Below are 26,958 nucleotides of genomic sequence, written 5' to 3'. Positions count from 1 at the left end.
GCTGCGAAGCATAAAAGAGATATCAATCAAGCTAAAGATTAAGGGTGAAAGCCAAACAAGGTGCTTAAAGTCTGGGTCAGTGTCATACACCATCAGGCCAAAGGTCGAGAATTGGAGAGTTGGTCAAGACGAGGTCCTCAAACCTATTAATGTAAGTGACTGGGCCCCACCAATAGTATCTGTAATGAAGAAAGATGGTTCATTATGCAAATGTGGTGAATTTATAGTCACTATCAATCCGGTACTGTGTGCAGAGCAGCACCCTCGGCCTTTAATTGATGATTTATTGCTGAGTTTGCTGGAGGCCAGCATTTCAGTAAAGTTGACCTTAGTCAAGCTCCTCTCCAGATAACTGTGGATCCAGATTCACATCAATATTTGACAATTATGAGACATAAAAGGCTATTCAGATATCAAGACTTCCATTTGGTTTCACATCCACACCTGTGTTCCAACGTGCCATGGATCAAATTCCAAGCGGACATGAAAGTCCAGTGCTACTTAGACAATATCTTAGTTACGATAAAGAATAGAGAAGAGCATCTTCAAAGTTTAGATGCTACACTCCAGAGACTAGAAGATTACGAGTACAGAAGGATAAAAGTGAATACTTCAAATCTTCTATTCAATACCCGGGGGCATGTCATAGATGCAAAGGAACTGCACACATCACCTTCAAAAGTAAAAGCCGTAACTAAGGAACCTGCGCTCAAAACGTAAATCAACTTGGATCATTTTTGGGCTTATTGAACTATTCTGGAAGGTTTATCCCTAATCGAACAACTATTCTCAAGCCTTTACATAAGGTATTGTGTCAAAACCGGGAATGGAAATGGGTGGATCAGTGCGAGAAGGCCTTCGTATAAGCTAAAGAGACATTACTAAAGTCAGAAGTCCTGACACACTTTGATCCAAAGTTGCCCTTGCAACTGGGTTGCGACACATCACCTTATGGGGTGGGAGCTCTGGTTTCTCACATAATGACCAATGGTGAATAGAAGCCAATAGCATCAAGTTCCTTGTGCAAAGGTTTTCACCATTACCTATATTGAAGGAAATTTACTTTACTGATGGATGATCGACCATTGACAATGGTACTTGAGTCGTACACCAGGATTCCATCTCTAGCAGCGAGCCAGATCCAGAGATGGGCTTTGTTGTTGTCAGCACATACGTACACAATAAAATATCATCAATCAAATCTCCATGGGAAAGCTGATGGCCTCTCTAGATTGCCTTTACCAAACGAGTCGTCAATGAATAGTTCGAGTGGTAATATTTTTTATTTCAAGGAAGTCGATATTAAGACGTTTACCAGAAATAATCCACTGCTGAACACTCAGGTTCAGTCGACCAGGCTAGATGGAATTGAGGTTCAAAAGGAGGAGGTGTTAGCAATTTTAGAAAATGTCAAAATAGATAAGTCCCCTGGGCCAGATGGGATTTATCCTAGGATTCTCTGGGAAGCCAGGGAGGAGATTGCAGAGCCTTTGTCCTTGATATTTATGTCGTCTTTGTCGACAGGAATAGTGCCGGAAGACTGGAGGATAGCAAATGTTGTCCCCTTGTTCAAGAAGGGGAGTAGTGACAACCCTGGTAATTATAGACCTGTGAGCCTTACTTCGGTTGTGGGTAAAATGTTGGAAAAGGTTATAAGAGATAGGGTTTATAATCATCTTGAAAAGAACAAGTTGATTAGCGATACTCAACACGGTTTTGTGAAGGGTAGGTCATGTCTCACAAACCTTATTGAGTTTTTTGAGAAGGTGACCAAACAGGTGGATCAGGGTAAAGCTGTTGATGTGGTGTATATGGATTTCAGTAAGGCGTTTGATAAGGTTCCCCACGGTAGGCTATTGCAGAAAATAAGGAAGTATGGAATTGAAGGTGATTTAGCGGTTTGGATCAGTAATTGGCTAGCTGAAAGAAGACAGAGGGTGGTGGTTGATGGCAAATGTTCATCCTGGAGTTCAGTTACTAGTGGTGTACCGCAAGGATCTGTTTTGGGGCCACTGCTGTTTGTCATTTTTATAAATGACCTGGAAGAGGGTGTAGAAGGATGGGTTAGTAAATTTGCAGATGACACGAAGGTCGGTGGAGTTGTGGATAGTGCTGAAGGATGTTATAGGATACAGAGGGACATAGATAAGCTGCAGAGCTGGGCTGAGAGGTGGCAGATGGAGTTTAATGCGGAAAAGTGTGAGGTGGTTCACTTTGGAAGGAGTAACAGGAATGCAGAGTACTGGGCTAATGGCAAGATTCTTGGTAGTGTAGATGAACAGAGAGATCTCGGCATCCAGGTACATAAATCCTTGAAAGTTGCCACCCAGGTTAATAGGGCTGTTAAGAAGGCATATGGTGTGCTAGCCTTTATAAGCAGGGGGATTGAGTTTCGGAACCACAGGGTCATGCTGCAGCTGTACATAACTCTGGTGCGGCCACACCTGGAGTACTGCGTGCAGTTCTGGTCACCACATTATAGGAAGGATGTGGAAGCTTTGGAAAGGGTTCAGAGGAGATTTACTAGGATGTTGCCTGGTATGGAGGGAAGGTCTTACGAGGAAAGGCTCAGGGAATTGAGGTTGTTTTCGTTAGAGAGGAGAAGGCTGAGAGGTGACTTAATAGAGACATATAAGATAGTCAGAGGGTTAGATAGGGTGGACAGTGAGAGTCTTTTTCCTCGGATGGTGATGACCAACACGAGGGGACATAGCTTTAAATTGAGGGGTGAGAGATATAGGACAGATGTCAGAGGCAGTTTCTTTACTCAGAGAGTAGTAGGGGTGTGGAACGCCCTGCCTGCAACAGTAGTAGACTCGCCAACTTTAAGGGCATTTAAGTGGTCACTGGATAGACATATGGATGAAAATGGAATAGTGTAGGTCAGATAGGCTTCAGATGGTTTCACAGGTCGGCGCAACATCGAGGGCCGTACTGCGCTGTCGTGTTCTATGTTCTATGCTGTCAGCAGTTATGGACATGGTACTTCATGGCAAGGCCACAGGAGCAAACTCATATGTTACTCAAAGACTCAAACTTTCCATACAGGCTGGGGAATGAGGGTCATCATTCCACTATTGTTAAGGAAGAATGTCCTGAACCAACCTGATGAAGGTAATTGTGGGATAGTAAGGATGAAGGTGATAGCCAGGAGCTAATTTTGGTGGCCAGGGCTTGATGGTGAAATGGAGGGGAGGCGGGCATGTGTTCGGCATCAGCAATGGTTCAAAACCTGCCGCCAGTGGCACCATTACACCCTTGGGAATGGCCAAAAGGACCATGGTGAAGAGTTCATATAGATTATGCCGGACCATTCGAAGGACAAATGTTTTTCATTGTGGTAGACACTCACTCGAAATGGCCTGAAGTCGCCATTGTGAAGAGAGAGAGAACAGTAGAAAGACTGGGTAGGATTTTTGCAAGATTCCTTTGCTTTGAGCAACTTGTTCGCACCAATGGGCCACAGTTCACTTTGCACGAATTCACTGATTATCTGAAGGAGAATGGAATCTAACACATCCGATCCGCTCCTTATCCTCCTCCCACAAATGGGCCGGCTGAAAGGTTTGTTCAGACAACGAAGCATTCATTTGAAGGTAACCCTGAGCAAGGATCATTGTCTAAACAACTAAACTAATTCCCGATGATGAACAGGAATGCAACACATTCGACAACGCAGTGTTCTCCGTCATTACTCACTGTAAAACGTCAGCTACACACAGTGTTTGATTTGCTCAAGCCGTCTAAGACGAGAATTCGTTGACAGGAAACAAAGTCAGGGTTTGTGACATGAGAATAAAGCTAAATGTCATGGGCGTGATTCTCCGTTGTCCCATGCCGATATCGTAATCGGCAATTGGGCGGAGAATGGACTCTGCCCAAAACGGGGCTGGCGCCAGTCAGCCATTCTCCATCCCCTCCGAAATGGTGTCATTGCGCCATTGCTAGGGCCTTGGCACGTCATTGGCAGGCTCTCCCGTGATGCTCCAGCCCCAATGGGACGTGTTCCTGACGACGCGGTGCATGTGTGGTCTCAGCAGTTAGGAACCTGACGTGGCGAACGCGGACTTTGTCTGAAAGCCATGCGGTACGGCAGGACCGCTGCATGTTGTTGCCGCGCGCATGAGCGGCCAGGGACCCGGCTATTCTCCACCTGTTTTCAGCACGGGGGCCGAGAGTTTCACCTGTCACCTCTGCTAGCCCCTCACCGGTCCTGGAATCGATGAGGGTTCGGCGCCGATTTTTCATTGTAAAACACCCGGGAATTCTCTGTTCAAGCCGGCACTTAGCCGCTGAAACGGAGAATGCAGCCCCATGTTTTTCAGAAAGGTCAGGAACTATGGGCAAAGAACTATATCACCAGTGAGAAGTGGATACCGGCCATTGTCTTAGCACAGACAGGACCCCGGTCTCTTACACCGTTCAAACTCGGGACGATGTGACGTGGAGGAGACACGCTGATCAACCTTTAGCAACTAGAGAGTCCTCAGCAAACCGAGAGTCCTCAACAAACTCTGCCAAGTGAAGACCTAAACATTCCTGAGAACCTGACGATACCAAAAACAACTGTGGGAGACAGTACCGCAGTTGAGGACACTTCAACACCAAATTTACCTCCGAACATTACATCAACACTGGTTGAGGCAACTATGGACGACGTCCAAACTAAACCAGAAATACCAGAAGTTGTAGCCAACATTAATAAGCAGACGCCTGAGGTTCACTGACAACCACACAGAACTTGACGTCCTCAAAAAAGTCTAGCTTATTGACTGTTGTCATGTGAGAGTACATTTAAGAAATGGGTGTTTATAAATGGGTGTGTATATAACGAAATGAAATGAAAATGAAAATCGCTTATTGTCACGAGTAGGCTTCAATGAAGTTACTGTGAAAAGCCCCTAGTCGCCACATTCCGGCGCCTGCCCGGGGAGGCTGGTACTGGAATCGAACCGTGCTGCTGGCCTGCTTTAAAAGCCAGCGATTTAGCCCAGTGAGCTAAATCAGCCCTGTAGTTTCTGTAGTGAGAGTACCTTTAAGAAATGGGTGTTTATTACTGCAGTGATGTCAGGGAATGGGTAGAGCTGGGCTGTCTGTCAGCTTTTTACTTTTGTTTTAGGCTGTTTGCTGCAGGATGTGTTTTAGTTTCGTTTTCAGAGCTGGATAGCTGCAGTCACAGCCAGAAGGTGTATTAGAGTCTCTCTCTCTGTAATCTAAAGAATGTAAATTGATCCTTTGGTGATTTAAAACTAATAACAGTAGTGACTTTAACCTGATGTGCTTCTGGTAAAAGGTGTTTTAAGTCTTATGGATGTTAAAAGGAAAGCTTAAAAGGATTACTTAGTGTTGTATCCTTTGGGGATTGTATTTGAATTAATGGTTGCTAAGATGTTCACTGTATGTTTTAAAAAGGTTAACTTGAGTTCATAGAATAAACATTGTTTTGCTTTAAAAAATACTTTTCCATTTCTGCTGTACCACACCTGTAGAGTGGGCCGTGTGCTCCCCATACCACAATCTATTAAAAGTTGCGGGTCAGGTTAACTCCACGATACACTTTGGGGTTCTCTAAACCCTGGCCCATAACACTGTTGTGTTTACCAATTGTTTGTATTGTAAATTTTGATTGTTAGTGTTATATTGTGTTTCATTGCAGGAACCTCTGATGTAAAGGGGGAGGAAAGTGTGTATTCATGTTTGTTCCTCATTGGAACAAGGTCACTCAGTCATGTGACGTATTGATAACATCACCGTCCATTTGCACGGGCAAAGTGGCAGTCTGCTCTCACAGCCAGTAGAGTAAACACCTTCCAATAAAGCTCTTGTTTGTTTGTACCCTTGTGGTCTACAAGTCTATCTTTTAAAAATACAACAAAAGTAGCATTTTTTTTTTTACTTTACATTCATGGGATGTCAGCATTGCTAGTTGGGCCAGAATTTACTGCCCATCCCTTTGAATTGAGTGGCTTACTGGTCCATTTCAGAGAGATTCAAGTGTCAGCCACATTGTTGTGGCTTTGGAGTCACAAACAGGCCAGGTAAGGATGGCAGATTTCCTTTGTTTTTAAGGACATTAGCGAGCCCGCATCTGTGGAGAGAGCGATAGAGTTCATGTTCCAGGTCGATGCTCCATTTTTCGGTGTTGATGAATGATTAATGTTGACCCAGGGCAACATGTGAGCTCCCTGGCTGTTCTTCGAGGATCTTTTATGTCCATCTGAGAGGGCACACTCTGTTTAACGTATCAACCAAAAGATGGCACCTCTAATAGTGCAGTACTGCCTCAAAACTGCAATGAAAATGTTAACTTGGATTAGCTGCTCAAGTCTATGGAGTTAACTTTGAACCCATAACTGTCTGCCTCCAAGGCAAGGATGTTACCACTCAGCCCAGCTACATGCTCGGGCCTATAATGCTGACTTACCCTAAAGGAATGACCTAATCTGCTTCATCATTTTAAGAAACCTTTCGGGAAGTTTAAGTTTCCAAATGACAGGAAATAAAAGGCGCCGGCGGATGAAGTGTTTTGAATCACAGAATCTTCACAGCACAGAATGAGGTCATTCGGCCCATCGAGTCTCAAAGAGCATTCTACCTCGTCCCATTCCCCTGCTGTATCCCTGTAGCCTTGCACATTCCCTTACTTCAGGTGGCAATTCAACTCCCTTTCGAGCACTTTGATCGAACCTGCCTTCACCAGCCCTCTCGGGAAGTTTGCTTCAGACGCCAACCAGGCTCGGGGTGAAAAATATTTTGCTCCAGTTTTCCTCCAATTTTGAATCCAGTTGGATTGAAATGGAGCAGGCTTTTTGGCCGCTTGAGCCTCTTCTGCCCGGCTGACCTGTACAAAACTCCATTCACTTGCCTTTGCTCCATATCCTTTAGATATCCCAACAATCGGTCCGTCTCAGTCATGAACAGTTTACTCAAAATCCACAGGCATCTGCGGGAGGGTTCAAGACTGCCACTACCTTTCTGGCCGGTTCTAATATTAAGATTGTACCATTTCTTTGCCCTGGTACTAACTGATGGGCCAAAAATGTGTTGACTGATGGGCGAACACCGATGTGGTCAACGGTGAGAGCTGGTGGATTTGATCATTTCATTATTGCTGAATCCAGTTGCAAGGGTTTCTGCCAGTCTTCCCTTTTCTTTCTTTCCTTAAGATCCAGCTCCCAAATTGCTGCCTCAGACTGTGTTTTGGAATGTTGATCTCACTGTTTGCTTGTATTTCCACTCGCTTGTCGCACCTGAGATACGAAGAGCAGATTCCACATCCATACACTTTGTCTCGAGTGAGATGGGGGTGAGGAGGAGCAGGGGGAGTGGGATGGTGAACCCCTCCCCTCCAAATACTGCCACATTCCTTATGGGGTCCCCTAAATAATGCTCGATCCCTGGGGAACCGCTGTAAGTTCTGACGCACTCCACAGGAACCCCTGCAATTACTGACATACTCACAGGAATAACCCCCAGAAATAACTGGCACGTAGCTCACATCCCCACAGTGAATATCAACACCTTATTTGGTGAGTGGACACACATTCCTTCAGTCCCGGTAAACGCAGAGACTTTCCCTAAAGCACAAAGTTCAGTCTCAGAAACACTGCCCAGGGAAAGCATGAAACTGCAGAAACACTCTCCAGGTACCATTCAATTGGTGACCTATTCTTCAGGGGTGCCCTGCAAATATTGAAAGGCTCTCAGAGAATCCTATGTTAATTCTGACACTCCCTGGGCCTCCTCTTGCCAATTCCATGCTCTGTAATGTGGGTGAGAAGACCACATCCTCCCTGTAATGTGCCGAGACTGCACACACTGCTCCGGCTGTGATCCATCTTGTGTTTAATATAGCTCGAGTATAACCTCCCTACTCTTCTAGTTTGTGCATTAACTAAGAAAGAAAAGTATCCCATATGCCTGCTAAACCACTTTATCCTACCTATCTTGCAGACACCCCACTTTCCCTCCATTACTAAACTCCTTCATTTCCCACCATTTACTTTGTCACCCTGGCCTTGTTTGTCTTCCCCAGATGCATTTCCTACCATCAGTTCGTCCCTCCCTGCCTCAGGCCTCCGTCCAGCAACTCCATGCATGCTGTCCTATGCAGTGAGCAGCCGCTTTGTTTTGTCCCTCCCTGTGCCACGGCTATCGTCAGCCCTCTCCTGTCTCACTGAACGCGTCTCACCGGTTTCATCAGGCGGGAACTGCAGGAGGAAACGCCTCTCACCGCTTGGCCCATCTGTAGGTTTGTGGCCCTGGGGCACCCAGTTGTGACACCCGCAAGTGGCGCAGCGCCAACGCGTTGTGACTGCTGACTGTCTCTGCCCTTATGGGCGGCACGGTCACACGGTGGTTAGCACTGTTGCTTCACAGCTCCGGGGACCCTGGTTCGATTCCCGCTTGGATCACTGTCTGTGTGGAGTCTGCACGTTCTCTCTGTATCTGCGTGGGTTTCCGCCGGGTGCTCCGGTTTCCTCCCACAAGTCCCAAAAGACGTGCTTGTTAGGTGAATTGGACATTCTGAATTCTCCGTCTATGTCCCCGAACAGGCGCCGGAGTGCGGCCACTAGGGGATTTTCACAGTAACTTCATTGCAGTGTTAATGTAAGCCTACTGGTGACACTAAAGATTATTATGATAACATAGTATCAGGCTCCTGCATACTTCTGGATGTGCTGGGCTGCCAATGTCTTTGGGATGGTGTGTATGTGGGGGATAGGGGAGAACAGAGGCAAAGGAGAGAGAGAGAGATACACGGGTAGGTTGGAGTAGGGGGCAAGGCCTTCAATATCTTGGGTATAACCCACAGATGTGGCTGGTTGCTTGCACATGCCTATCGTGGTTGCTGGGGACATTATACATCAGCAACACCTTAGCACGCCTGCTGAACCTGAGCACTTCTGCGCTACTTTCCCTGTCCTAAAGTCACCAGTCCGGTTCAATATCCTGTCTCCTGCGCATTCCCCATAGCTTCTAACATCTGTCCAGTGTAATCCCTGTTCCCAACTCCCTGCATCCGATGTAATGCCCCAGCCAGTCTAATTCCGTTTGGTACTCCAGTGTAATGCCACGCAATCACCCTCTGTGTCCTCTGTAAATATCTAGTGCACAGCTGACAGAATTGGCAGGCTGTTTCTATGTGAGTTTTGTGACGATTTCTACAATCTAATCGCCCTCCTGGGTGTCGCTGGTACATTTGGTCTTGTGCCAATTGGGCACTCGAGCTATTAACCACTGGGTCACAGGGGGATTTTCCAGCAGAGTCTCAGGGTGCCTTCTGGCATAGGAATGGTTGGTACCCATGAACAGCAAGACTCAACTCTACACGTGCAGTGTCACAGAGATTTGCAACTTTAATCTGCAAATGGAAAGTGGCACGGGGCCCATTGCTAATTGAGGCAGGATCTTGTGGCATTGAGAACAGGCAGGCATATGGAGTCAGGTCACAGATCAGCTCTCCTCACGTTGACTAGTATGAAAGGGGTTAGGGCTGTTATCTCCCTACCCCTCCCATCCCTATGCCTTGTGGCCCATTTCCCAGTGTGGCCCATTTCCCAAGATGATGCATGACCTTGGGGCCGTGCATGATTATTGCCAACTTCAGACTGCTCAGTGCTCCTCTCAGAATGACTCACATCACACACAGTTACCACATTCTACTCGTATTACTGGGAAGCGAGCGCTTGTAGGTGTCACAACTGGGATGCCCCAGGGCCACAGCTTCCATCTGCAGACCCGGACGATGAAACCTATGAGACAGGAGACGGTCGATGTTAGCCATGGCACAGGGAGGGCCAAAATAGATCTGCAGCGCACTGCAAGGGACAACTTCAGATAACATTGCCCCAGAATCAACACTCCCAACCAACCAATCAACATCCTGGGGTTACCATTGACTAGAAACTGAATTGAACCAGCCATATGAAATGAAAATGAAAATCGCTTATTGTCACGAGTAGGCTTCAAATGAAGTTACTGTGAAAAGCCCCTAGTCGCCACATTCCGGTGCTTGTTCGGGGAGGCTGTTACGGGAATCGAACCGTGCTGCTGGCCTGCTTGGTCTGCTTTCAAAGCCAGCGATTTAGCCCTGTGCTAAACAGCCCCATAAATACTAAACAGCCCCTATAAATACTGTGGCTGCAAGAGCAGGTCAGAGGCTGGGAATCATGTGGTAAGAAACTCCCCACCCACTCCCCAAATCCTGTCCACCATCTACATGGCACAAGTCAGGAGTGTGATGGAATATTCTCCACTTGCCTGGATGAGTTCAGCTCCAACAACACTCGAGAAGCTCAACACCATCAGGATGTTAGCCATGGCACAGAGAGGGCCAAAATATAGCTGCAGCTCGCTACGAAGGACAACTTCAGATAACATCACCCCAGAGCTAACACTCCCAACCACAACCCCACTCCCCACTCCCCCCCCCCGCTTTCCCCATCCCAGGGGAAAAACTTCCCACTTTATTGACGCACCATCCACCATCTTACAAATTCCTCACTCCACCACTTCCATGAGGATAATCAGAGGCTGGACAATAAATGCTGGTCTAGCCAGCGACCACCCTCCCCTCTCCACCAATCCCCTCCATTAAAAAAAGAATTTTTAAAAAGTACCGCTAACGTTCAGATCTTCACTCAGACAGTTAAGAATGGCCCAATCAGGTTTGAAATCTGGGCGTACTAAAATAATGCGCCAAGAGGATGGATATTTCAGGCTACCGATGGGAACGTGGAGAAGGGACATTTGGATGCAGTAGGCCCTGTGATGAAGTTTCCTGGTATAGGCCCATCCAGAGTTGGCAACTGTATAGGCACGAAGCCAAGGTGCTCTATGGAGGGAAGGCAAATAAAAATGGAGATACTATACTGGCCCATCATGTCCGGTTGGTCACAGAATGAAATGGAGATCATGAGATTATTTGCTTGACTTATCTGCTCTGAAATATTGGGGTCTTGGATGTGCAATCTGGACATTCAAAGCTGGAATGAATAAATGGGGGGGGGGGGGGGGGGGAGAGGGGATGGGGAAAGACATAAGTATTGACATTAGTATTTCTGCTCCACTCCTGCCATCCCCCCCCCCCCCCCCCCCCCCCACCACCACCACCACTCCCACCAAATTAAATATATTTTGCCATTTATATTTATCTTTTCCCAAATAAATCTGGTTCTTGGTTCCTGAAGAGCTGACCATGCCACATAATTCTTCACTCCGTATTGGCTCGACGTTAACCCATTCTCCTCTGAGCCAGGAAGTCGCAGGTTCAAGTCTCACTCCAGGGACGAGCACATAATGCAGGCTGACACTCCAGTCAAGTGTTGAAGGAGTGCGGCACTGTTGGAGGTCCAGTTTCTCAGATAGGTTATTAAACCAAGGTCCTGCCTGTCCTGTCAAATAAATGTTAACGATTCCACGGCAGTATTCGAAGAAGAGCAAGAAACCTCTCCCGGTGTGCTGACCAATATTTATCCATCAAAAGATATCCTATTTTATAACACAAAAAAATCACCTGGTTATTATCTCATTGTTTGTAGGAGCTTCCTGTACACAAATTGCCTGCCTCATTTTCTCTATTGTAACGATGACTGTATTTAAAAGCACCTGAGGTCGAATGATGCACAGGGTGATGTGGGGGCCACCAGATTTGGTCACTGCTTGGAGTGGGGGCTGTACAATGGGCATTTCAGCTATGTTGGGTTTGGGGGTAATTCCACCAGAGCTACTGCTCCTTATTACAATCCAGTGACATTGGCTGAAACATCCCTGCCAATTTCCCCCCACAGTCGAATAGCCAATCTGAACAATTCACTTCAATTCACACATGGATAAATGGCCACTTGGGGAATTTTACAACAAGGAGCCAGGATGTAGACACTAGGATGTTGACATTGATTTGTTCTGCCATATACTGGTGTTAACTCAGAAGCTTCTAGAATTGGAAGCCAAGATCCGATCACTTGGTGCATGTTTTCTTTTTACAATATCATTTCTCCGCAGTACAGGAGTGAGGTCTGTATTGGTAAATGCTGAGTTTACAGCTTTTCTTTCCATTGCAGGTCGATCGTGGGCCGCAGATTTTTCTTCATAATGGGCACGCTGTACCTGTACAGGTGTATCACCATGTATATCACCACTTTACCTGTACCTGGCATGCACTTTCAATGCGCACCAAAGGTAAGGCCCTCACTTTATAATTAGTTGCTCTGCAATTGGTCATTTTATTTTTCATTATATAGTGAGTTATCAGTATTGCAGTGGATCAGTGTGCTGTGAGGGGCAAAATTCAAACAGACTGCGATACAATCCTAGCTTTGCGCTGATTTAACTGATCTCAGTTGTAGGGGTTGGGTGCAGTAGCAGAGTTATAGTTGGCTTCACTGTATTGGTTCAGTGAGGGGACATCAGAGTTCCCAACCATGGCTCAATCCAGCAACTGCCCTGAATGTTTAAACTTCTGTTGCCTGCTGTACGCAAATTCAAAGATGTTTACAGCAATGAGAATGTTGTTTTCTGATAATTGATGCTGCCTTTCAGATGCTCAAATAGGGCAGGGAAGATCCAACAATGTTTGAGGGGGGCAGAGGGAGAAGGTCATTGGGAGTTGGGCAATATTTGTAAAGTGTCTTGTGTGGGAAGAAATTTCACAATTTCTCTATATTTCTGATGAAACAAATTGGAAATTTAACATCAATTGACTAATATAGAATCATTCCTAAATGGGCAGCACAGTAGCACAGTGGTTAGCACTGTTGCTTCACAGCGCCAGGGTCTCAGGTTCGATTCCCGGCTTGGGTCACTGTCTGTGCGGAGTCTGCACGTTCTCCCCGTGTCTGCGTGGGTTTCCTCCGGGTGCTCCGGTTTCCTCCCACAGTCCAAAGATGTGCGGGTTAGGTGGATTGGCCATGCTAAATTGCCCCATAGTATGCAAAAGTTAGGTGGGTTACTGGGTGGATGTGCGTTCTCTTTCAGGGGCCAGTGTAGACTCGATGGGCCGAATGGCCTCCTTCTGCGCTGTAAATTTTATGCTTCTATGTACAGATCAGAGGGATAATTTCCTCGGGTTAAGCTCAACCTCACAGAAATGTTGAAGCCCATCTTCAACCCAATCCTCCATGAGTGCAACTCCCTACTGGGTGCACAGGATCATGGAAACGGCCCTTTGGGATTGTCATAGAGTGCAGTAATATTTCATAAACCTTCATTATCGTACGCTTAAATCCATTAAGGTATTTGTCCAGCCACTATATTACATTTATTTAAAGTCTGTGTTTATTTTTGAACCAATCTGACTATGCAAGCAATTCTAGAGATAGTGCCAAGGGTTCATAAGAAGAACGTCATGTTGAATTCTATCATATAAGCCCTATCAGACAATTGGTTTCCATTTGGATCTTTTGAAATAAATGACTTTGGTGTTTAAGTGCCATTAAATAGAAAAGTAAACACACAACGCTTGCTCGTCGCCAAGGCAGAGAGGAGATTGGCATCAGTTACACTCGGGCATCTTCCCAATTGATTTCCAGTCTCTGGTAGGAGCCACGGGGGGGGGGGGTTGGAATGTCTGGCCTGGAAGTGGTTGGAACTGCATTGGTCACACACGGTCAGCCTGCCATTTCTCACCCTAGTTTTCTTCTCTTCCAGCTGCATGGGGACTCCCAGGCCAAACTGCAGAGAATCATAAAGCTCATATCTGGCGGAGGACTTTCGATTACTGGCTCCCATATCATGTGCGGAGACTTTCTGTACAGTGGTCACACCGTCATGCTGACTATCACCTACTTATTTATCAAAGAATGTAAGTGGTTGCTTATGTGTTGGTGTGGAAGTAGTTAATGACCTTGGCTGGGCCAGTGCAAAGGAGCGGGCGCTATGGCGTTCCGGGATACTGTGCCAATGTCCACCCAGCTGTAGTTGTGTCTCAGACACTGAGATGATATCACAAGTTTCGATTTTATTTAATGATTTTGTGCGCCCAATTTTGTTTCCTCGACTCTGTGCATCAATAGGCATATGTTTTCAGTTTGGATTTCCTTTGTTACATCCAGTCTCTCTCCTTAATCTGTCACATGCTTTTGATACTCTGCTTTTCACCTCTGTATCACAGTTATAAGGGCGGAATCAAATGGCCCAATCGCGCTGGGGGCAAAGCTACAAAATACGACGAGCCGTTCAAAAGTCCATTGACTTCAGAGGGACGGTAAAACCCTGCCGATGTAAAGTTACGCCTTAAATGTCCCCTCCATTCTCCTGCTTCCTCCCTGCCTAATGGGTATTGGTTTATAAACCCCTTGATGGCTCTAGTTAATCTCCCCATGGGATATTAGATCCAGCTATACTCGGATAAGGGCCGTCTTGTTGGCATAACTTTTCTGGCAGCAGAGCTGGTCTGGGTGCCCCAGGAATCTGAACCCTTCCAGGTTCGATTCCCGGTTTGGGTCACTGTCTGTGCGGAGTCTGCACGTTCTCCTCGTGTCTGCGTGGGTTTCCTCCCACAGTCCAAAGATGTGGAGGTTGGGTGGATTGGCCGTGCTAAATTGTCCTTGGGTTAGGTGGGGTTATTGGCTTACGGTGATAGGGTGGAGGTATGGGGCTAAAGTGGGGTGCTCGTTCCAAGAGCCGGTGCAGACGCGATGGGCCGAATGGCCTCCTTCTGCACTGTAAATTCTATGATTATTATTAGACCGTTTGCGAACGCTTTCCCGGAACTGGTCCACATTTAGAAGAATAGAACAGCACCCAGCTGTACTATTGGGGTGTGGCTGCTCATGTTCAAGTGGTTATGTGAATCATGGGCGGGGTTCTCCGCTCTCACCGAGGATGGGGAATTTGGTGCTCAGCCAAATTTCCATTCACCGCAATGGAAATGGAGAATCCCGCTGCCATGACAGAATGGAGAATCAAAGTCCATTACTCCTTCCTGAAGTCCCAAAGCCAACGCTGACCTAGATATGGTGGCGAATAATCAACCAATGTATCGGACGTATCATTGAAAGCAAAGCTTCATCCTGTTCTGTGTGGCTTTATTTTTGCAGGCTTTCTCTGGGTCCAATTACACGCAGGCTGTGTTTTTCTGTAATTCGTAGCTGTGTGTTTCAGAGTTCTTTGCAGCCAGTTACATCATCATAAAAGCATTCAGTCAGTCCTTGTGGCGTTGCAATGCCAAGATTTTCTATGTGACTTACCCCAGGGTGTATTTCCAGAGCCCATCATGTTTTCCAGATGATATTTACGCCCCACCCGCCCAGTCATATATAGACAGCTGTGATTAAACTCGACGTGCAGAGCTGAATCAATTCTTTGTGTGTTTGAACAATGGAATATTGCATTAACGCTGTACTGCACCCCAGACCCCCTTCTGCACAACTAAATCAAAATTAATTGGCGCTGCTGTGAACCTTTATTCTGGTTAGATGTGGGTTTCTTTTAGTATCTTGGGGGTCTGTGCCCAACTTTGCCCCCCCCCCCCCCCTCATCGCCCCTATTTTCACCTCTTCTAGAACATAGAACATTACAGCGCAGTACAGGCCCTTCGGCCCACGATGTTGCACCGTCCTGTGATACCCTTCTAAAGTCCCTCTACACTATTCCCTTATCGTCCATATGCCTATCCAATGACCATTTGAATGCGTTTAGTGTTGGCGAGTCCACTACTGTTGCAGGCAGGGCATTCCACGCCCTTACTACTCTCTGAGTAAAGAACTCCGCCTTTCCTCATATGATCTTCCCTCCATACCAGGCAACATTCTTGGAAATCTCCTCTGTACCCTTTCCAATGCTTCCACATCCTTCCTATAATGTGGCGACCAGAACTGCACACAATACTCCAAATGCGGTCGCACCAGAGTTTTGTACAACTGCAACATGACCCCATGGCTCCGAAACTCAAGTCCTCTACCAATAAAAGCTAACACTCTGTACGCCTTCTTAACAACCCTCTCAACCTGGGTGGCAACTTTCAGGGATCTATGGACATGGACACCGAGATCTCTCTGCTCGTCCACACTACCAAGAATCTTACCATTAGCCCAGTACTCTGCCTTCCTGTTATTCCTTCCAAAATGAATCACCTCACACTTTTCTGCATTAAACTCCATTTGCCACCTGTCAGCCCAGCTCTGCAGCTTATCTATGTCCCTCTGTAACTTGTAACATCCTTCTGCACTGTCCACAACTCCACCGACTTTAGTGTCATCTGCAAATTTACTCACCCATCCTTCTACACCCTCCTCCAGGTCATTTATAAAAATGACAAACAGCAACGGCCCCAAAACAGATCCCTGTGGCACACCACTAGTAACTGGACACCAGTCAGAGCATTTCCCATCTACCACCACTCTTTGTCTTCTATCAGCTAGCCAATTTCTGATCCAAACTGCTAAATCACCCTGAATCCCATGCCTCTGTATTTTCTGCAATAGCCTACCGTGGGGAACCTTATCAAACGCTTTACTAAAATCCATATACACCACATCAACTGCTTTACCCTCATCCACCTGTTTGGTCACCTTCTCGAAGAACTCAATGAGGTTTGTGAGGCACGACCTACCCTTCACAAAACCATGTTGACTATCTCTAATCAAATTATTCCTTTCCAGATGATTATACATCCTATCTCTGATAAACCTTTCCAAGACTTTTCCCACAACAGAAGTAAGGCTCACTGGTCTATAGTTACCGGGGCTATCTCTACTCCCCTTCTTGTACAAGGGGACAACATTTGCTATCCTCCAGTCCTCTGGCACTATTCCTGTAGCCAAAGATGACTTAAAGATCAAAGCCAAAGGCTCAGCAGTCTCCTCCCTAGCTTCCCAGAGAATCCTAGGATAAATCCCATCCGGCCCAGGGGACTTATCTATTTTCACACTTTCCAGAAACGCTAACACCTCTTCCTTATGAACCTCAAGCCCTTCTAGTCCAGTAGCCTGTATCTCAGTATTCTCCTCGACAACTTTGTCTTTTTCCTGTGTGAATACTGACGAAAAATACTCATTTAGCACCTCTCCTATCTCCTCGGACTCTACGCACAACTTCCCACTACTGTCCTTGACTGGCCCTACTCTTACCTTAGTCATTCTTTTATTCCTGAAATACCTATAGAAAGCTTTAGGGTTATCCTTGATCCTACCTGCCAAAGACTTCTCATGTCCTCGCTTGGCTCTTCTTAGCTCTCTCTTTAGAGCCTTCCTAGCTAACTTGTAACTCTCAAGCGACCCAACTGAACCATCACGTCTCATCTTCACATAAGCCTCCTTCTTCCTCTTGACAAGTGTTTCAACTGCTTTAGTAACCCATGGTTCCCTCACTCGACTACTTCCTCCCTGCCTAACAGGTACATACTTATCAAGGACACGCAGCAGCTGTTCCTTGAACATGCTCCACATTTCCATTGTGTCCATCCCCTGCAGTTTTCCTCTCCAGGCGATGCATCCTAAGTCTTTCCTTATCGCATCATAATTGCCTTTCCCCCAGCAATAACTCTTGCCCTGCGGTTTATACCTATCCCTTTCCATCGCTAAAGTAAACATAATCGAATTGTGGTCACTATCACCAAAATGCTCACCTACCTCCAAATCTAACACCTGTCCTGGTTCATTACCCAGTACCAAATCCAATACGGCCTCGCCTCTTGTTGGTCTATCTACATACTGCATCAGGAAACCCTCCTGCACACATTGGACAAAAACGGATCCATCTAAAGTATTCGAACTATAGTGTTTCCAGTCAATATTCGGAAAGTTAAAGTCCCCCATTACAAATACCCTGTTATTTTCGCTCCTATCCAGAATCATCTTTGCAATCCTTTCCTCTACATCTCTGGAACTGTTCGGAGGCCTATAGAAAATCCCTAACAGGGTGAGCTCTCCTTTCCTATTTCTTAACTCAGCCCATACTACCTCAGTATTCGAGTCCTCATCAAATGCCCTCTCCTTGTCATGAAGATGCAGACAAATGGGGCAAGGTGGCATAATTGCCAGCATCACTCTCGACTACCTTTGCCAATCGACATGGGCAGGAGTAGTGTTCAGGTGAAGAGTGGTTACAGGGGAGAGGGTAGTGCAGAGAGGATTTCCACCAATTACACCTGAAATGTGTTGCTGCACACATAGGGAAGGATTGATAGGGTGCAAAGGGAATATTTCCTGTTGTGGAGAAGGGTTAGGGTTAGGCTAGAGGCTATCAATATAAGATCATCACCATGACATCCAACAGGGATTTCAAAATAAACTTGAGAATGATAAGAATGTGGAGGTTGCTACCACAGGGAGCGAGTGAAGCAAATAATAGTCATTTAAGAGAAAATTGGACAAATATATGAGGGGAAAGAGAATAGAATGTTATGATAGTAGATTTAGATGAGAAGAGATAGAATCATAGAATTTACAGTGCAGAAGGAGGCCATTTGGCCCATCAAGTCTACACCGGCCTCGGAAAGAGCACCCTACCCACGCCCACACCCCCACCCCATTCCCACAACCCCACCCAAGTTTTGGACACTACGTGGCAATTTAGTGTGACCACTCCACCTAACCTGCACATCCTTGGACTGTGGGAGGAAGCCGGAGCACCCGGAGGAAACCCACACAGACACGTGGGGGGGGGGGGGGGGGGGGGGGGAACGTGCAGACTCCGCACAGACAGTGACCGAAGCCGGGAATCGAACATGGGTCCCTGTCGCTGTGAAGCAACAGTGCTAACCACTGTGCTAACCTGTCGCCCCCATGGGATGAGGCTTGAGTGGAGCAGGAACACGTGATCGACTAGTTGTGTCAAATGGCCTTTTTCTGCGACATATTGCGCGTAATTACTAAAACAAGATGTGCAGATGGTATTCAGTCCCAGTTATAAAACCATCCATCCTTGCCCTATTTTTGCATCTATTATAAATTCCTGTGTCTAAAGTTATAATCAAAACTGTCTGTGTAAGTTATTATGCTCTAGTTGCAAAGATAGCACTGTTGACAGGAAGTGTGTGCATGTGTACGATTTTAACTATATCATTTATACGGGCATAATCCATTATAAACATGGACACAGAAAATAAGATTGTGGGAAAATATTGACGCAATGCCCAAAATTTTCAATGTTTTTCTCGTAAGGGTTTGCTCTGCGGAATTACACTTTTATTTGTTTTTGTTTTTAAAATGATCTGTTCTAGAGTTCTGTTTCTCAATCATAAGGTTGCCAGGAGGTATATTGTGATATTCAATGCCTGGGTGGCAATTGGGAGGAGTGGATCGCATGTCGCATGCAGGACTTGCCCAGTTACAATGGAATAGAAATTGGCTGGGTTAAATTACAGGCGAATAATCCATTCAGTCAGATTGCCACTCTGGACAGTGAAGGTGAAATTCTAGCCTGCTGAGCTTCTGTTAAATTAGTACAGGATTTAACACCCGGTGGCTTTATTGTTCACAGATTCACCACGGAGGTTCTGGTGGTATCCCTGTATCTGCTGGTTACTCAGCGTAGCGGGGATTGTCTGTATCCTGATAGCCCATGAGCATTACAGTGTGGATGTATTAGTGGCCTATTACATTACAACGAGGCTCTTCTGGTGGTACCATACAATGGCCAATATTCCGGTGAGTGCTTTGTGGTATGTAGAGCTGTCCAAATCCACCCCACTGCCATCCCAATTTAACCATTCCCTTAACCATTCAAGTAACCATTTTTCACCTATCAGTCCAAACACCCTCATAAGAACTGGGAGCAGGTACAGTCACTTGTCCCTTTGAGTCTGCTCCACCATTCAATAATATCCACCTCAACTCCACTCCCCCCCCCCCCCCCCCCCCCCCACCTATCTCCCATATCGTTTGGTTGCCTTTGTGCCCAAAAAAAATAATTTATCTTCGTCCTAAATATGCTTCGTGATAAAGCAGCTGTAACTCTAGGGGAGAGAAAATTTCAAAGATTCGCAAGCCTCAGTGATTTTAATTTAGAATTTTCAAAGTTTCGTCTTTGTTTTTGGATTTTCCTTTCTGGTCTTGTCTCCCTCCACACCTCCAGGATCCCCTCCAGTTTTACCTCAGCCCTCACCCCTGGAATTCTACACGATGCCAACTCTGACCTATTGAGCATTTCCAAGCGGTGACGCTGCAAGTGTGCGATGGCTCATGTAGTTGCAGTGCCCGTCACGCCCTGCAAGCAACTGTGCAGCCCAAGCTCTGTGGAACCTTGATCTGCATGGAAGCTGCAAACAATTCTATTTCACCTCCTCTTGAAAAAAAAACCTGCCTTTAAAAAAAATAAAAATGGTAACATTTAAGCAGATTGAGGGCGTGATCTAACAGCCTTGTCACGCCCGACTCGAGGCCCCTCGTGAGATTTACAAAGCTCGTTATGCCTCGCGAGATCCAACGATGGACAAGATCCAGATTTGCATATTTAAGTGTGCACGTCCCTTTGCGCCGGAGCTATCCAAGGCGTTGGACTTAACGACCTCACCTCTGAGACCCCCAAGCGGAGACCATTTAACACTGGTGTCCACAAATGAGGGTCAGGTGTGCCGGCACTTGCAGCCTTCCCGTGAGATTTACGACGCTCATTATACCTCGCGACGTCCATGATTTTAATGGGCGGTATCCAGATTTGCATATTCAAATGAGCAGTTAGGCACCCAGGCAACACCCTTGTGGCACGGCCATTGTGCCAGGCTGATCGTGCCAAGGTTCCCAGGTGGCATCTTGTCCATGCTGGGGATTGGGGCCCGGGGGTGTCCTGCCCTTGAGGTGGGATGTGTGGGGGGGGGGGCTCGGGGACCCCCCAATTACTGCATTGTGGGGGGGGGGGGGGAGGGGCAGGGGATCCAGAGGCCACGGTGGGAGGTTCAGCTGAGCTTGATCGTGCAGGAAATGAGCCCGAGTGGGGCCTCGGCAGGGCATCCTTGGCCGAGGCCCGGAAAAGGTGCAGAGTCCTGTTTAATAGCGGGATCATTCCCGCCACCGCAAGCGCTGGCAAACACCTGGCTAAACGCACCCAAAACGGGACTCAGAATCATTTCCACTAAACCGCGGCCACCATTTCGGCGCAAATTGGCGGGTGATGTTGGAGCAGCAGAAATTGCTGTGATTGTTGTTTCTCACCTCTCTCCTAAACAGCTGCCCTTACATGTTGGACTCTCCATAAGGAGAACATCCTCCCAGCTATCTACCCTGTCAAACCCCTGAAGAGTTTTATTTGTTTCAATCACTTATTTTCTTCTGAGCTCTCTGAAATGTCAGCAGGTATTTGACTGTGAGCAGTTAAAGGTGATTAAAAACTTGCTAAAACTAGGTCATTGTGTCTTTAGATCTAGCCGCACAAGTTAATTATATTTAGATTTTGTTTCTCTAGTAAGTTTCGAATCTCTAGGCCATGGTTGTATCTTTTTCCCAGACGTATAATTAGATATGTACCTTTAATGTAAATTCTTGCTCCTCTCTCAACAGACCTTGAAAACCCCCACTCAGACCAATCAGTTTTCCCAGGCCTGGTGGTTCCAGGCCTTTCTCTTCTTCGAGAAGAATGTGCATTCTTCAGTTCCCTGCTCCTACGTCTGGCCACTCTCCTGGCTTCCGAGCTGCCTGAAGTCACCGTGCTGGAGATACTCTAGGACTCAAAAGTTGTGAAAAGGTGGCACAAGCCCAGGTGTCCTCCATCTTTTTTCTGCACAGGAGCCCAACAAAAGAAAAATAATTATCTTTTTATGGTTTACGGTCGCTTCCATCTAATAAATGAATCAAGCACTTTTTCCCAGAGGACAGCTTGAACGTAAGCCCAAGAAATTCTGGGATGTTGGGGAACCAGTGCTTTGCGGGCCCATTTGGTTATTTTTAATAACTTCGGCCTACATTCCAAACACGTGCCTTCGAGCCTCTTGAGCCGTTCCTGTAGAGTTGGCTAAATCTATAAACAAAGGGTCATGGGTTAATTATCACTTGTGATCTAGATAATAGTCAGATTCCCTGTGAGCACAGCTCTACCACGTTTGAACATTTCGCTTGAAGGAAAAGTTGGAAGGCCCAGATAGGAGAAGTAACAATCCTGCTGACCATGTTCGACAAATCTATGCAACGTAATATTTTGCACATTATTTGAGATATAACTACAACTGTGAACTTGGAACTTTTAAAACCAGCACCCTGAGAAACTGGGATTCCGGGGTGGAAACATGTAGCACATGTCAAAAGAAGCTGATCAAAAAAATGTTCGAGGGGTCTCATTCTGGGCGTACGTTGTTTTTCATTCAGAAAATCATTACCTAGAACCGTGCTCCTGGTAACAAACAGGTCCAAAAAAAAAGGGAAGTCCTGAAGCCCCTCCAGCCAAATCCCCCTTCTCCAATCCGTGAAAGTGCAGTATGTAAGTGCATGCAAGGTGTGGTGCTGAGGTCTCTAGCTCAGTCTGTACCTGAGTTTGATCATCTCAACAGGGTAGCAATTAGGGGACCCCACAGTTGGCATCAGTACTGCTGTTGGGAGGAGGCCAGCATTTCCACTGCTGGTTGCTGTGTGCAGTGACTCCGGCTATAAGTGCGCACAGAGGTGAACATGGGGTGAACTAGCAGCAGGCAGAATGGCGATGCCCTTCGCTTTCAGCCACTTGGTGGCTGGACACTCAAATGGACAGAGAACACAAGAGGTGAAAAGTTGCCACTTGGGTGAGCTGCTGGAAGACTGCTCACTGAATGATAGCTCAGCAAAGAAGTGGAGCTTTCAGGTGGAGAGCAAATGAAAGGGGAAAGGGAAGGTGGATTCCTAATACCATATGCAATTGTTTAATGGTGACAAATTGAAATCTGTTTTGTTTTTGCAATGATTTAAAGCTGTATTTTCTTACAGATCAATGTTCTGATGATGGCAAGGTTCAACAATACCCAACCCAGTAGGTAAATCCCGACACCAGTTGTATTGAGTTTAGTGACGGAGTTTATTATCTAATGCTTGCAAAGACTCCAGTCAACTGAGTAGACTTCAATGTTAACATCTCAAATATTTTATTTCCCTGTCATCAGTCATAAAAGTATTATTTTGTTTGCTAAAAATTAAATTGTTAGAATTTGCTTTTACCCAAAATACCCAGAGTGAAGTGCATTTATGCACAATTATACATGTCACTGTTAATAACAGAAAGCACATATATGACCCGTTCTAAAGATCAGTATTGCGAATGCGTTGAAGCAGTTCACTATCAAAATGTTAGCAGGTAAGGTCATTGCTCAAGGAGCAATTCCTGTATCCCAAGATACAGGATATCTGTTTCTATTTGCGCTAATTCTCTTAGTCATGATTATATGGCAGATTTTTGCACAGCAGGAAACAAAAGTTTCCCGTTGATGACATGGACAGGGGCTGAAAAACCTCTTTCACAAGAGGAGCCGGTGAATGAGGTTGCAGGGTTCCTGGCGCGGGAAAGGGAGCGGCTGCAGATTCACTGGAATGTCATTTGGGTGATTGCCCAATCTCTCAGTTACTGCGTAGAGAGCTGCAAGCCTTTCTGCACTGATAATGAAACAAAAGTAAAACTCTCCACCCGAAACTGCATCAGGTATAGCAGGAGTGAGCCCACTTCATGTCTTTCTTTGTCTCTACCCCTCACCCGGAGACCGCACACGCGCGCACACCAACGTTGTTTGAGGAACAATCTTTCCAATCTGCCCTGGTAATCCTGCTGCATGGAAATTTCACACCTGGGCACTCCTTAAAACTTTGCATCTGTGGAAGTACGTTGCATTCAAATGCCCCAGAGTTTCTCAGTGTTGGAAAAGGGAGATATCTGTACATTCCTTTGCCCGCTATGTCTCGGTCAAACTTTACTGTGTTGAACTTCAGATCAGCAGTAGCCTGGGAACTGGATGTTTTGTATTGAATGACCCTCTATGTACCATTTGGTTGCTGTGACATCAGGAAAGCAAAGAGTGAATTGACTGTTTCTATTTTTCTGACTCCAGCGATGTTAAAATAAAGCTCCCCGGCTACCACTAACCAGCCCCTCAACTCTATTCACCAACCAGTACTGGTTTAAACAATAAAGATCCAGCTGAGTAGAGTTTATTTCCCATTTCAAGGAATGCAGTTAATTCTGGAGGCCTTTGCGACCTGTCCCCGGAAAGTTGCACCTTGCCATCATCTTACCTAAATACTGTTGTGAAAGTGCATTCCAATCAAAGTTCAAAATGAAAGTTGACGAAAATCAAGGGTTTATTGGGATACAATCATTTTATTTTTATTACTCAAATTTCATATTTTCAAGATTTCATATTTTTAACAATGCCTTGTATTTATCCTTAATCTGTGTATATGCACTTGCGATGTATATCTGAGTACAGTTTATCATATAAAATACTGTAATTATTGTGTACAATTAAAGTGAAATGTTTGATTGTTTACAAAAATGAATCATATGGCCAATGTATTTTATTAAAAAGAACTTAATTTTTGTCACTACAGTTTTCTCACCTCGCCTCTCTCAAAACCTTTGACTCCTTCTGGAGTTGGCTTGTTAGTCACTCTCCAATATGTTGCCAGAATAGTCTAGCTTGTTTATTCTCTTTCAGTTCAGACAGTGAGATTTGGCAGGCTATTTTACCATGGGGTGCATCACCACCAGGATCAGTGCAGCACCAGCCCAGCACTAACATACACACAACTTCCAACGTTGCGGAACAGTTGAACACTTGCATTCACCAATCTAGGGGTGTTGACATGATGGCGATGTGAGCTCCATGCCGATTGTGGATCAAACCTATGCTTTAATGGTGCAGCCATTACTAACATCGGATGCGATCCTTATCAATGTTTACGGCCCTTAAAATTCACTACCCCATTAATTTTATTTTTTGAAAAATATTTTATTGAGGCATTTATATTATAAATTTTAACACCAGCAACCACACACCAAGAAAAAAAAAACCCCAGTCAACATGGGTTAGATAAACAACACGCCAACAACACTTCCCCACCCACCTACTCCCACCTTGTCCAACTCCCCCCTGCCTCCCCTTTTCACTACACCATTAATTAATCGTGGGGGAATCCCATCGTGATCTTTGAGTCTCCAGTCAGTCCACACAGATAAAGTTTCTGTTTGGCTGGATGCACATTCTCATCCTGCTGCAGGTGATTACAAGGGAGAGAGCTGATTGGTGAGTAGCAGGTAAGGCAGGTAAGTCCTTCATATCGGGAGCTGAGCGGGAGAAATCCGGAGTGCAGTCTGGGAAGGTAAGTGGAATTTGTGTCTGTGTCTTTGAGCGGGAGAAATCCGGACTGCGGTCTGGGAAAGTAAGTGGTATTTGTGTCTGTGTCTTTGTGTTTTCAAATTTTGGGGGAAAAAAACTGAGAAGCAACCTCAGTAAAGCTGTGACCTGATTGGCTGGTGGGAATGTGTTAAATTTGAAATACAAACATTGAAAAAACTAATTACTTAACTCGGTACAGGAGTAACTAAACCTGAGTGCAGAGATTAGTATTTAATTTTATTGTAAAAATCCACTGCCAGGGACCACATAGTGAACTGTAACTTAATCCGATAATGATTTAAGTAAAATTTTGAATTAATTAACTAGTGTTTAAATGTCACTCAGCGGGGTGCAGTGCTCGAACTGTGAGATGTGGGAGATTCGTGATGCTGCCAGCATTCCGGTCAACTACGTCTGCAGTAAGTGTAACCAATGGCAGCTCCTCACAGCCCGCTTGGTTCGGTTGGAGCAGCAGTTGGATGCACTTAGGAGCATGCAGGAGGCGGAATGCGTCATAGATAGCAGTTATAGAGACGTGGTCACGCCCATGGTGCAGGCAGACAGATGGGTGACCACTAGAAAGGGCAGGTAGTCAGTGCAGGAATCCCCTGTGGCTGTCCCCCTCTCTAACAGGTATACCGTTTTGGATACTGTTGGAGGGGATAGCCGATCAGGAGAAAACAACAGCAGCCAGAACAGTGGCACCACAGCAGGCTCTGTTGCTCAGCAGCAGGAGAGCAATAGTTATAGGGGGCTCTATAGTAAGGGGCACAGATAGGCGCTTCTGTGGATGTGAAAGAGACTCCAGGATAGTATGTTGCCTTCCTGGTGCCAGGGTCAAGGATATCTCTGAACGAACTCAGGACATCCTGGCGGGGGAGGGTGAACAGCCAGAGGTCGTAGTGCACATAGTACCAAAGATATAGGCAGGAAGAGTGATGAGGTCCTGCAGAAGGAGTTCAGGAAGTTAGACAGTAAGCTAAAAAAACAGGACCTCTAGAGTTGTAATCTCATTACTCCCTGTGGCATGTGCCAGTGAGGGAGGATTTAAACTAGTATGGCAGGGGGGTGGGAACCAGAGCGTTAGCTTAGAAAGTGTAATAACTGAAGGGGAAATAGAGAACAAAAATAATAGAACAACATCACCCTGTCTGCTCAAACACAGTGGTTTCAAGTGTATTTATTTCAACACCAGAAGTATAGCAGGTAAGGCAGATTAACTTGGAGCACGTATTAGTACTTGGAATTATGATGTTGTGGCTATTACAGAAACATGGTTAAAGGAAGGGCAGGATTGGCAGCTGAACGTTGGAGGATATAGATGCTTCAGGAGAGATAGAGGGGGATGTAAAAGGGGTGGGGGAGAAGAATTACTGGTTAAGGAGACTATTATAGCCGTACTGCGGGAGGGCACTCGGAGGGCTCATACAATGAGGCAATCTGGGTAGAGTTCAGAACAGGAAGGGGTAAATCACAATGTTGGGGGTTTATTACAGGCCCCCAACTGCCAGAGAGAGAGGAGCAGATAGGTGGAGAGATTTTGGATAGGTGCAAAAGTAACAGGGTTGTTGTGGTCGGGGATTTAACTTCCCCTATATTGACTGGGACTCACTTAGTGCTGGGGGCTTGGATGGGGCAGAGTTTGTAAGGTTAATCCAGGAAGGCTTCTTGATGCAATATGTAGACAGTCCAACTAGGGAAGGGGCAGTACTGGACCTGGTATTGGGGAA

General features: G+C 46.0%; 1 protein-coding gene across 4 annotated transcripts in view; it reads left to right on the top strand.

The window, feature by feature from the left end:
* The window catches only part of sgms2a (sphingomyelin synthase 2a), a 98,207-nt gene extending 73,770 nt beyond the window's left edge, over nucleotides 1-24,437 (top strand). For all 4 annotated transcript variants that reach the window (XM_038792697.1, XM_038792696.1, XM_038792695.1 and 1 more), the window contains 4 exons: nucleotides 12,066-12,183; nucleotides 13,651-13,804; nucleotides 19,426-19,592; nucleotides 21,441-24,437. In XM_038792697.1, coding sequence (XP_038648625.1) covers nucleotides 12,066-12,183; nucleotides 13,651-13,804; nucleotides 19,426-19,592; nucleotides 21,441-21,620 — 619 coding nt within the window. In that variant the 3' untranslated portion in view covers nucleotides 21,621-24,437. The remainder of the gene's footprint in view (nucleotides 1-12,065; nucleotides 12,184-13,650; nucleotides 13,805-19,425; nucleotides 19,593-21,440) is intronic.
* The last annotated feature ends 2,521 nt before the right edge of the window (nucleotides 24,438-26,958 follow it).

Source organism: Scyliorhinus canicula, chromosome 3, assembly GCF_902713615.1.
Source record: "Scyliorhinus canicula chromosome 3, sScyCan1.1, whole genome shotgun sequence".
In the NCBI taxonomy this organism is placed as follows: Eukaryota; Metazoa; Chordata; class Chondrichthyes; order Carcharhiniformes; family Scyliorhinidae; genus Scyliorhinus; species Scyliorhinus canicula.
The sequence above is the reverse complement of the archived record's forward strand: the minus strand, read 5'-3'. Positions and strand labels throughout refer to the sequence as shown.